The sequence below is a fragment of the Anas acuta genome, chromosome 2 (assembly GCF_963932015.1).
Source record: "Anas acuta chromosome 2, bAnaAcu1.1, whole genome shotgun sequence".
NCBI classification, from domain to species: Eukaryota; Metazoa; Chordata; class Aves; order Anseriformes; family Anatidae; genus Anas; species Anas acuta.
The window spans coordinates 136,570,259-136,581,708 of NC_088980.1; the positions used below are offsets into that span (position 1 = coordinate 136,570,259).

Consider the following 11,450-nt stretch of genomic DNA (forward strand, 5'->3'; position numbering starts at 1 on the left):
TACCTAAAAATTAAAAAAGAACCAATACAATTAGCTTTCAAATTAACTTTCAACTAGACCTTGAACACAAAGTTCAAAACAAAAAATGCAAATATTAAATCAAATAACTTAGCTATTTTCCCCATTTGCCATCACCTTCTTTGTAATTATTTTAAATTCTTCCTAAATCAAAACTATGTATACAGGTAACCCTAAGTTTCCTGGCTTGCCCCAGAATCCGTCCCCTGAGTTATCCCCCTCAGAAGAGACTTTATGTAGTCTCCTCTTTCAGTCTTCCAGTTCAAGAGCCACCAATCTAACCCTAGACAAGAATAACGTAAAGGCTTAACAGAATGCAAATGAGCATGGAATTAAATTGTTGATAATTAAATTAACACAGTAAACATGATTTCCTGTCAGATGCTCGAGTTGATCCCTTCTTTAATGTTGTTATGCTTGGTTAATAAGGTTAGTACTAAAACTATGACATTTTACTTACCGTATTTTACCTCCTCCTTACAAATGCTGTGTGGAACTGCTGTCTGGAACTACTAGCAGTATCCCCAAAATCAAATATGCTACAAGGACTAACCAAATTACAACAGTTAGAAATGAGAAATAGGAAATTAGGTTGCTAGAACATCTTGAACTGAATTATCTCAGTTCATTTCTCTTAAATATCCACAGATGGTGCGGAAGGGGAAAAATCACCTGAAGTTCCAATTCATGTTTTTTAGACTATAAAAGTAACAGATATGTGAATAAATAAATATGAAGACAAGCGAACATACAGGTTATAACTTAGTTGAAAGCTCATTTTATCAAGATGCTTTTTTAATACAGCCTAGAGCTAAGGCTTACCTACAAATACACAGAGTAAAATTACAAAGTCACAAACAAAACACAAGACAAAAAAAAAAAGGGAGGCTGGGGGGCAGGGAAAACCTGACTATAAACACTCTACAAGATGTTTGTGACAAAAAAACTCCTTGAAATGGCAAGTAGAAAAATGACAATTTGAGATGTAAATTGACATTATATCTTCATGCAGTAAGTACTGTGTTGTCTGTATTTCAAGTTGTTTAAAATTACTAGGGCAAACATGAAATTCACTTAATCTGGGAGACAGATTGAGTTATTTTTCTGCAGATGGTCAGTATACTTTGCTCAAGTGCTAGATCAGTAAATTTCCTTCAAGTCTACAGATGGAGAAAGGAATATTTCTGTCCTTGAACTCAAGGAAAAAGTATGAAAATGACCCAGTATCTGGGAGCTAAATTTAAGTCTAAGTATACAGCACAAGTTCACATCAAAAGAGTAACACAACAGCTTATTTAGATACATATTATGTCACTTGAAGTTTTCAAGAGAGAAAAATGCCATGAAAACCAGTATAACCAAACAGAGCATCACCTTGATTTAAGATTCCTCTTCTATTGACTTGCACTATAGAGATTAAAAACAACAGAATCATTATTCTAATTATTCAGATATAAAACGCAGACAACGAATAATTTGCTTGTGAGGTATCACCATTTATAAAAGGTAGAAGTATCTCTTGCATGTGTACTAAAGGTCCAACTTTAACAGATTTTTTTAAAGATTTACTGTAAATTGAAGTGAACAATAAATAAATTCCCAAATTAAAAAAAAATGTTTTTCTTTAATTTGTCATTAAGACAAGAATCACATTTTTAAACACCTATGAGATGCTGTAGGCTAGATATTGAAGACTACATTTAAGATACTTTATTGAATACTTAAGATGTTAGTAAGTGCCTAACTACTACATGACAGGTAAAAGAATACATAAAATGTTTTAAAATACTCACTTTTTTCATAACCATAAAACATACTGAACAATTAAGATGCTTACATGAGAAATTATCTTGATAAATCAGCAAAAACACATCAAATTAGACTTTTCAAAATGTGCATACTTAAGAATATGAACAAGACTGGGAATTCAGGAGAAGGTAGAAAGGAATCAAGTGTAAGGACTTACATGCCTTACAAATTTAAAGTCTTTTTAAATTTCTTTTGCTTTGGGCACTTCCTGGAGGAGCATCTTCTTTGTTCTTCCGTTTTGCAGATAAACTATTACATTCTTTTGACCCATGGAAAGAATGCAGACATAAAATACAGAACTCAAATGCACAGGCCTCTCTGCTACATAGCCCCCGTTTCTTTACCAATTGATACTTCGCAGGATATTGACATCTTGGACAAGGTTTCAGAGCTTCATCGGTGAACAGAGTTTTAGCAGCCTACAGCAAGAGGAAGGAGACAAGAGATACTTAGTTCTTGTAATTTAGAGTTTTCCAAAGCCCCAAAATTAAGAGTGTGTTAGAAACCTACTTTTATGTATTCTTCCTGTCTACTAGTTAATTGGGGAACAGAATTACATCTCCTGGGAGTAACTTCAATGCGAGAAGGCGGTGTTTGTACAGGAGTTCTGGCTTGAGCCTGAACAGGCCTTAGAGCAGATCTGTTGAGAACATTAAGTCTCGTGGCAGCATCTTCAGCTTTCAATAAATATTCCTGTTATGATTGATAATTATAAGGAAAAAAAAGAAAGAAAAAGAAAAGGAGGCATATCAGGGTTTTATTTAATTTAGAATTTGCAACTGTGTTTTGCTTCATATTTTAAGTTTTCCCCTGCAACAATACATTAAATATTAAAGTGATGTATAGTGCCTGTATTTCCCATTAGAAGTTTGTATTTAGTAAGGGGACAAGATAGGAACCATTAAAAACAAAGCCCCATGAGCAGGTAAAGAAGACAGTCTTTAGCACTTGGTTACTCACTACTGATCCTCATATTTCTGAAGTAAGATACCTCTCAATATCAAGCATTAAGTGGTCAAACAGTTTTGTCACAGTTAAAGCAAGGTTACCCTGAAGTGTTTTGTGTACACGTGGAGGATCTCTTAAAAAAATACTCCTATTAATAATATGCTACTTTTTCAATAAACTCCTTAAAAACAAATGATCTATATGCCCTTCTGATGCTCAGAAGTACACCACAAAGAAGCTCAGCAACAAGCAGTACTGAAAACATTTGGTAAGTAGCCCAGAGTGGGTTCTAATGTACTACAGTGAAATGGGAAATGAGCAACAGCATGACACAAAGGTATAAACAGAGTTTAAGATCCAAAGCCAGAATCAGTTGAGGAAGAGATCCTCAGGATTTGGGGGAAGGGGAAATCACATGATTGAAAGACTGCTACTCAAACTGGGGCCAGATGAAAAAGAAGAAATAAAAGCAATGACAATCATGTCAGAATCTTTTACATACCCTAGTTAGAACTGTTGCTATCAGCTACCTTTCTATAGTTTTGCAAGATCTTTACTCTTTCCTCTGGCCTGCATTTGTTCACACATGAAAAAATATTACCTTTGAGACAAGCCTTACCCCAGCTTCTTCCTTCAGCTGCTTTATGTACAACTTTCTCCTCTTATCTGCACTTTTATCTTGTACAATGATTTCACGCCAGTTTTTGCTTACTTTCCAAATGCTGGAACAAATGAATTTAAAAAATTATCCACTTTCACAGGGTAGCACAGAAGCCATAACAGTAGAATTACCTTTTTCAGATTTTTTTTTTGCATGATTTCACATACTATTTTGGTCATTTTACAGACTATTGCTATATATTAGCAGAGTTCACTGTACTGTCATGAAACAAACTTAATGTATTCCACACCATTGTTCAGAAATACATAGACAAATCTAGTGAATGACTGCAATATAAATAACACAACATATCTTTGGCTTACAAAATCAGATGTTTCTTCTCTACACATAAGACACTTTGTTTTATTCTTGAAGTCACACTTTTATGTATTAAGTCCTCTAAAAATCTGTGCCATTATACTTCTACACATTCCCTTTGTAACTAGTAACACATGGCACTTTTGGTTCCTTTGAAGTAAGTGACAATTTCTGTTGATTTCAAGTGAATCCAGAACTTTATCCATGAGGCAATATTCTTTGAGCATTTTTGCCTTTGTGCTTAGAAGTGACTGAGGAAATCAAATACACAAGAAAAATCTAGAAGACATGTTCTGAGTTCCATGCATTATTAAGAAACCTCTAATCAGAAGAACTGACTTCCCAGATTCTAAAAGAAATGGTAATGTGTTAAAATTTACAAGTACTATAATAGTTTTAAGTTTGTCAATCCCCTCCTTTTTCCCCCCAACTCCTCCCTCAAATGTATTTTTAGAGCAACATAGAAAGAACCACTTGATTGCCCCAGTGACAAATCCCTTCTAATTTCCTTAAATTAAGGAAAAATATATTGACAATCCCAATTATTCCAAAAATTGTTCTAATTTATCATTAGAAACACATTTTCAACATTTTGAGACATGGGCGCGGGGAGTAGGAACAGCAGTAGTACCTACCTGCAGAGACTTTCCACTGTCAAAGCATCTAAAACTATAGCAAGAACATGTTTTAAGTTTCTGTATTTTAATTCTGTTAAAATATCTAATTTTTCAAGGCCCATTTTCTTGCCAATAAGTCCAGAAAGAATGTGTTCTAAGGCAAATATTTCTGTTCCATTAACATTCTTTGATACTTGATTTTGGTCTGATCTTTGTCTTTGCAAGCAAATTTCATGGACTACTTGCAGAGCTGGAGTTCTGGAGAGATCTGTATAATTCACAATTAAGTCTTCACTTGTCTGTTCTTTTAGAACTACTCCGTGGTCTTCAGTGGCATTTCTTTCTTCTGTTAGCATATATTCTGAATTAGAAGGACTGCCATAATGATCTTCTGTCTCTGACTGTGAGCCCTGTTCCCGAAGAGTGGATAACCTTCTAACTCGCTCAAGCTTTCTTGCTTTTCTTTTACTGCCTGGAATTTTGGAATCTTCTTTATGTTTTTGACATGACTCTTGGAAAGAACCCTCATAATCAGACGATAAGTCTCCTGATTTGTCTAGTTGAAGTGAATTATATCCGCTGTCCTCAGGTGTTGAAAGACTTGGGTAACTGGCCAGTTTAACAGGGGGAGTGTTTCTATTACACAGCTCAAAGTTAAAGTTCTCTACAAGCCTATCAACAGTAGTCAGTAACTTATTCTCATTGGCCTCAGGTAACGCACTGTAAGTAGGGGTCTGAAGCAACCCCTCATTAACACTCTCACCAAATTCACTAGCGTTACTAACACAAGCATCCTTACACTGAATTGGTGATAAACATTCTGTTTCTAGTGATAAGGGGTCCTTACTTTTGGTCTCATCTAGCGTAGAACTCCTTTGTTGAGAAAATGACAGTCTCCGTTTGGGGACATTAGGACTAGAGTCCTCTATTTTTGAAGTGCTAATTGTCAGGTGTTTGCAACTGTTTTCTTTTGAAGAACCTGAAGCAATTTGTGAAGGTTTTTCTTCAGAGCTTGAAACACAAGAGAGTATTTTTTTCCTACCGCTTCCTGAAGGGCTAGCTTGTCTTTCACAGGATCCTGCAGGTGTGCCAGCTGGAGCAGCCTTGGATAAAAGCAGTCTCCTGCGTAGCAAGAAGCCTTTTCTACTCGCTTTAGGAGTTTCAAAAATATCTGTACTTCTATTTGCTTCTCTTCTTTCTGATAAGGAGATTGAATTCATTTCTTTTTCAATAGATGATGACACAGACCAGAGGGTGTTTGTGCGAATATGGTCAGAATGTTCTTGTAGAGAAGATAAACTTGTTGTACTCGGTGTTTCTTTATGTTCTGCTTCAGGATCATTATCCAGAAACACTGAAGGGGAACGGGTGTCTTTAAAATCAGAGTATCTAAAACTGCTGCTGGGAGATGTTAGCCTATTTCTTTTCAGAATATTGAATGTCATTGAGTGACTGTCTGACATCTTCTGATTGGGACTTTGGCTCTGTGAATAAAGATACCAGTGTTATTTCTGAAACAAACAATAGAAGTAGTCACCAAAAGACACCTGGAACAGTGAAAAAGCCTTCAATAAATCTACCAAGATAGAGACTTTAAAATAATTTTCATTAGGCTTAATAGAAACAGTGCTTAAACATGATCACAATGGTAAAGTGCAACCAAATAGGTTGTTAGAATGAGCTAATAAGATGTATGCTATATCATAAGCAAGGGAAATTAAAATTTCTTTTCAGTTAGCTGATTAATCTGATAATGTTCACACAATGAAAAACCTTCAAATAAGCAACACAGCAATGAGAGTCCCATTTACACTGAAGTCAGAGACAGAACTCCCCCTCATACCAGTAGGGTCAGGGTACTGGTTTTTTTTGGTTGTTGTTTTTTTGTTTTAAATAATTACTTTTAAAAGAAATCGTTGTCGTGCTATTGATACATGCAATCACTAACAGTTTAGTCCTCAAGAAATAGTGGAAAGTCTGATAACAGATTAATTAACGAAAACTTGCCTTTTGTCTAAAGAAAAAAAGAGAGGATCGATCATGAAATGACAAGTCTACAGGTCTCCCTATTATTTAGATCCTACAGTCCCTGGATGTAATAAAGTTGTTCCTCCAGTTACATATCAACTACTGCATTCTCATCTTCCTTAACATGCAAATGTTACTTTGTAAATAAGGTATCTGCTTGTGCACTGTTCTGTGGATAAACTAAGTGTTCAGAAGATTTAAACTTTAAAGAAACTAATGGATTGGCCATACACCCTCTCATCACACACAAGCTTTCTACATTAAATTCAGTAAATACAAAAGCTTTAAGTTTTCCCCTCAAAACTACAAAGAGCTGATACACCCATATAAGTAAACAGACAATGATTTTTGCCATTCAAACATGCCATTTCTCCACCCTACCCCAAATGGCAATAGGTTACTTCTTTATGCACACAAAAAGTAACCAAAAAGATGTGAATAATACCAGAGTGAGGGTTGTTCTCTCAGAAACCATAATAGTTCACATCAACATCCAAGGACCCTCAAAGTCTGAATTAGCAGCTTTTAGTAAGGCACGTTGAGACCAGACAAAAATTGGAACATTTATTGGTGGCTTAAACACCAAACATTAAGACATCATTAATAACCCAACAGTACTGACCTAGACAGGCCCTGGGCTACCAGATACAAGCAATGGGAACCTGAACTGCTGGGGAGGAGATGATCTCAGGTCATTTAATTAATATTCTTTTGACCTATGATGAAGGCACGCTGTAAGATCTTTGTGATATACAAAGTTGTTTGTTTGTTTTTGTTGTTGTTTTTTTTTTTTTTTTGCTGTCTACAGCAAGCAAATCGCAATGTAGACAAATTCAGAGGAACAGGATATTCAACAGATTAGAATTCACCTTAAGGGTTTGTGGAACCATGCTGAGGTCAGTATGAAATCAAACAGATTTAAAACAGAAAATAAAGCATGTAATTGAGAAGAACTCTTCAAGGAAAGTAACCTGGCCTGCTTCCTTTCCCTCTCCCATTTACCTCTACAAGTACCTTATTTTCACATTATTATAGTAGCTTACTTCTGTAAGTGTTTTCCCTGCCTTTTTCCTCATTCACTCTTTTCGTTTGGTGAATTAAGAGGCATTGCAAATAGGACACGAGGGGTATTGCTTTAGGCTAGTTATTACATGAATTAGGGATAACTTTAGTGATAGTGCAGGACCAACTCCACGTAGTGTCTAGCATTTCATCGGCATAGCTTTTCAACATCATAAGTAATAGGCTGAAAATGCCGTAAAACAAACTGAAAGACAATATTAAAAAAAAAAGTAGAAGAGATATGAAAAGTCTCTTTTCACCACTGCTCTTCATCTGATTATTCACAAGGAAGAGCTATAAGACACCAGTACTAAAAACATGGCATGATCTTTTTGTAAAATACAAAAAGAGTAGAGGCCTCACTTTCCATGAGGAACTTTGGTGAACCACAGTTAGTTAACAAATGTGACCAAGAGATTTTCCTACCAAAAATACTGATGGACAGATTTAAGTTTTGAACATTGTTTAGAGACAGATGCTCAAGTTTTCAATGCCACCAAAAAGAAACACACCACACTTACCTTTAAAAACATTAATTATTTTCTTTAGACAATCTAACTATACATGCATTTAACAAAAAGGTATGGGCCTGCAGGTTTGCAAACTTAATGTTCAGACAGCGAGATGAAGATATAACAGAAGGGATATGCACACTTGCAGTTTTGTTCTCAGACATTCCAGGGGAGAAATTATTTAATCTTATGAACAGTTGAGAGTAGAGTATATTTTAAATATTACAACTTTAAAGTATTTATTTAAACTCGCTTGTGTTTTAAATAGCATAAAATCACCGGGGGGGGGGGGGGGGGGGGGGGGAAGTTTCTACAGTTGTAGGAGAGGTCAGAATGGCACAGTTAAAGGAAAAGCCGCGCTGCAACCTTAAGCAGCAGCCAAAAATACGCTGTCAGTATGCCAACGTCCAGCAGGAGACGCTTGTGAGCTTCCTATATTGAAGGCGTGAGACCTCTGAAAATTTTTAGGGAAGACACCGCAATACAGACCCTCAGTATGTAATTCTTTACGACAGATCCCAGTATACACCTTAGTTTTGCATAAATACTCTTTTCCAAGCATGTTACTCTTGAAAGTCAAGATTTAATTAAACACAATGTCTCATTTTACAAAAAAAAAAAAAAAAAAAAAAAAAAAGTGAAAGGGAAAGCCTTTCAGAGCTGCTGATCATACCTCATAACACAGTGAGATGCTATTCACACTCATAAGAGGTGGGTACCTAGTAAAACTTTCAGAGGCTTGTTTAGCACTTTATAAGCACTTCCTCTTCTTATCGGGAGAAACGTTTGAGCTACTTGTTTTGATACGTAATATCAAGCCCTTTTCATTTGAGGATCTTGAAATAATTTTATGAAAGTATTCTTACCCTTATTTTAGGCATCAGGAAATAGACACATCAGGAAAAAAATACTAGTAACATTTCAAGTCTGTTACAGAGAAAGGAATAAAATGCATATCTGCTAAGTGTAGTTTCTTGTTCTCCATCCATTTCTCTGGTATCTATTATTAATTCTGTAGTCCTCAAATCCAGAAGTCATCAGCAAACTTCACAGCAGTTTACAGAATAAGTTACTTCATGCTCAGAAACCCAAATTAAATTACAGACAGGATTACTTAGACCTGGAATTAAATCTGCTAAATCTAGGCTTTATAAAGCATCCTAAGGGGGGAAAAAACGTTTGTTACTAGAAGACGGTGTAAGTAATACCTATAACATAGACGTGAGTTCCAAGAGGGAATTACACCTGTTCTAGATGCTAATTTACATTCCTTAGTAATAGACGCTGAACACTTTTGTTTCTAACAAGATGCTTTCTGTCCTTATTTGTCACTGAGCGTCACGTTAACAAAAACGGATAAAAATAAAAAGTTTTGGAGGTACAAGACTGCTTTCTGAGCTTTTTAAATAAAGATAATATCTGCAAGAAAAGTGGTTTTTATCCGAAAGCTGCTCTTCGAGCTCCCAGATCTAAACCCAGAGAAGCTGTCAATACCATAGCATAGCTCAGTCCTGTGTGTGAGATGGGGGTAACTTACCCTAATTTGCGAAGCAATTTGAGCTCTTCCAAAGCAAAGGTACCGTATTCGAAGTACAATTTACCCCTACCGACAACCTAAAGCGGGGAAGGGCGTGGGTAGAAGAGAGAGTTACAAGAACAACGTTACCCAGTAGCTTGGTGACAGCTGAGAGAGTTTACATAGATGCTTTCACTGTAACGCCTAATTACCCAGCGAGGAAGACAACTGACGGCTACTTAGCGCTCGGGGGCCTCTCGGTCACCTGCAATGCCGGACACGAGCAAAGCAACAGCTTCACCCCCTCACGGGGCAAACCGCCGGGCTGAGGCCGGCGGGGCTCCCTGAGGGGAAGGCGAAGGCGACGCCCAACCTCGCCCCGGGCTTGCTGGCTGGAGAAGGCGGGGATCCTGCCGCCTCAGCGGCTCGCCGCCCGGCTCCGGAGCCCGTTGCCCTTAGCGAGGAGCCGCTGTGGGTGGAGGGAAGCCAAGCGGCTCCTCGCGTGCAGCCACCGCCGCTGCTTTCCCTCGCTTGGGTTTGAACCGCCCGCCTTTACCAACCGCCTCGGAGCGGGGGCCTGAGAAGAGCCCGCTCCGCGGCGTGAGGCTCGCCTTTCCCCTCACGTTTACACCTCAACGCCGCACCCAGCCCACCATAGGATCGCCCCAATAGTGTGGCTCTCTCCCTCAGCTCCCCCGACCCTTTCTGCCTCTCCTCAGGAGATGCTGGGGGCGAGGCGTTCCCACCTCTGCCAGAGCCCTTCGGCTTCTCCTCAGGAGAGGAGTGGGGGGGTAAGGGTGAAGAGAGCCCTTCACAGGCGCTGGTCAGTCACGGCCAGCCTTTCACAGATGCAGAACGTTATCTCCACCCTCACCTTTAAGCTTGACTTGTAAGGGTGCCAATTAGTTCACATTAATTAGCGCGTCTGTACCCGGCGGCTCGGGAACGAGATAATCACGGAGCGTTTGCCTCAGTTAAATCACCTGTCAGTCGGGTGGGAGATGACAGTGATGACGCCTAGGTTTTGTCGTGTTTTTACTGAAACTGTACAATAAAAAGCGAGTAATTGGGTGCCTGCGTTTCCTGAGCTCGGTGCGGCTGTACACACACCCACACAGCTGGGGGCTCCACAGCGGGCGGGGGGAGCCGCAGGCCTCTCAGCAGCGAGGAAAAGGAGCGGGGAAAGCCGCTGCTGGCCACACAGAGGCCGAATAAATTGTTATTGTGTCCTCCTCCTTCTGGGTATCATTCTCCCTCACCTCGTTGAGAAGAGATTTACCACAGGTTACCTCTGATTTTTCTGTTTCTTCCCCCTGTTTACGTTTTATTTCCTCCACCAGAAACGACATCAGATGAGAAAGAGATTTTATACTGTTGTGCGTGACTAAGAGTAATGCCTACATCCAAAGCAGCAAAGTAGAAGCTTTCTAAATTAACGCCGAAATTCAGCCGTGCTTGTTCGTGGGCTGGGTGGGCTCTGCCCCGCCGCTCGGAACCCGTTCAGGCGGCGGCGAAGCCTCGCAGCCAAAGGGAGCCCGAAGAAAGGCGAATTTAAAAACTGCCCATCCAAAGCGGGGGAAATGGGAATATTTCTATATAAAGAGTATGGTTTTATGTGGCTAAAAGGTAACCGTTACGGATAACAAGAGAAAGGGAGAAATATGCCAGAGGCTTCCATTTTAGAGGGAGAAATTAATAGAAACTGATTGAAGAGGAATTGATTTCCCCAAGGGTTTCGTGTAGTAGTATCTATTTCACGTGTATCAGGAGAATTTCTTTCTCTAATAGTTGTGTTTATCTATAGAAAAAAAAAAAAAATGCTTTTTTTCTGTGAAAGGGGCAGCTTGCTGTGGTGAAAAACATCCAGGGAATTTAACAAATTATAGTTACGGTGCTTAATGCGACATTCAGCAACATCACACCAAACAGCATCATTTAACAAAATGCGGCACATGCGGGCA

The 11,450-nt window shown here is 38.7% G+C and overlaps 1 protein-coding gene across 2 annotated transcripts; it reads right to left on the minus strand.

Annotated features, from left to right (window-relative positions):
• Positions 1–780: 780 nt before the first annotated feature.
• Positions 781–10,437, minus strand: FBXO43 (F-box protein 43). 2 transcript variants are annotated; one of them, XM_068672357.1, is made up of 6 exons: positions 10,364–10,437; positions 9,511–9,587; positions 4,390–5,855; positions 3,395–3,497; positions 2,338–2,520; positions 781–2,246 (listed from the first exon to the last, which is right to left on the minus strand). In XM_068672357.1, the coding sequence occupies exons 3-6, from the start codon at positions 5,832–5,834 to the stop codon at positions 1,998–2,000; spliced, it is 1,980 nt and encodes a 659-aa protein (XP_068528458.1). In that variant the 5' UTR covers positions 5,835–5,855; positions 9,511–9,587; positions 10,364–10,437; the 3' UTR covers positions 781–1,997. The 2 variants fall into 2 exon arrangements, with proteins under 2 accessions (XP_068528458.1, XP_068528457.1); XM_068672356.1 differs by lacking the exon at positions 10,364–10,437 and adding an exon at positions 9,702–10,352.
• Between the last annotated feature and the right edge of the window lie 1,013 nt (positions 10,438–11,450).

What these genes read in the sequence shown, in the direction of transcription:
- FBXO43 (XM_068672357.1), bottom strand. Translation starts at nt 5,834, where the DNA reads ATGTCAGACAGTCACTCAATGACATTCAATATTCTGAAAAGAAATAGG. An exon ending in ACAGTGGAAAGTCTCTGCAG is followed by an intron (nt 3,498 to 4,389) that starts GTAGGTACTACT and finishes CATTTGTTCCAG; the next exon opens with CATTTGGAAAGTAAGCAAAA. An exon ending in AGCTGAAGGAAGAAGCTGGG is followed by an intron (nt 2,521 to 3,394) that starts GTAAGGCTTGTC and finishes CAATCATAACAG; the next exon opens with GAATATTTATTGAAAGCTGA.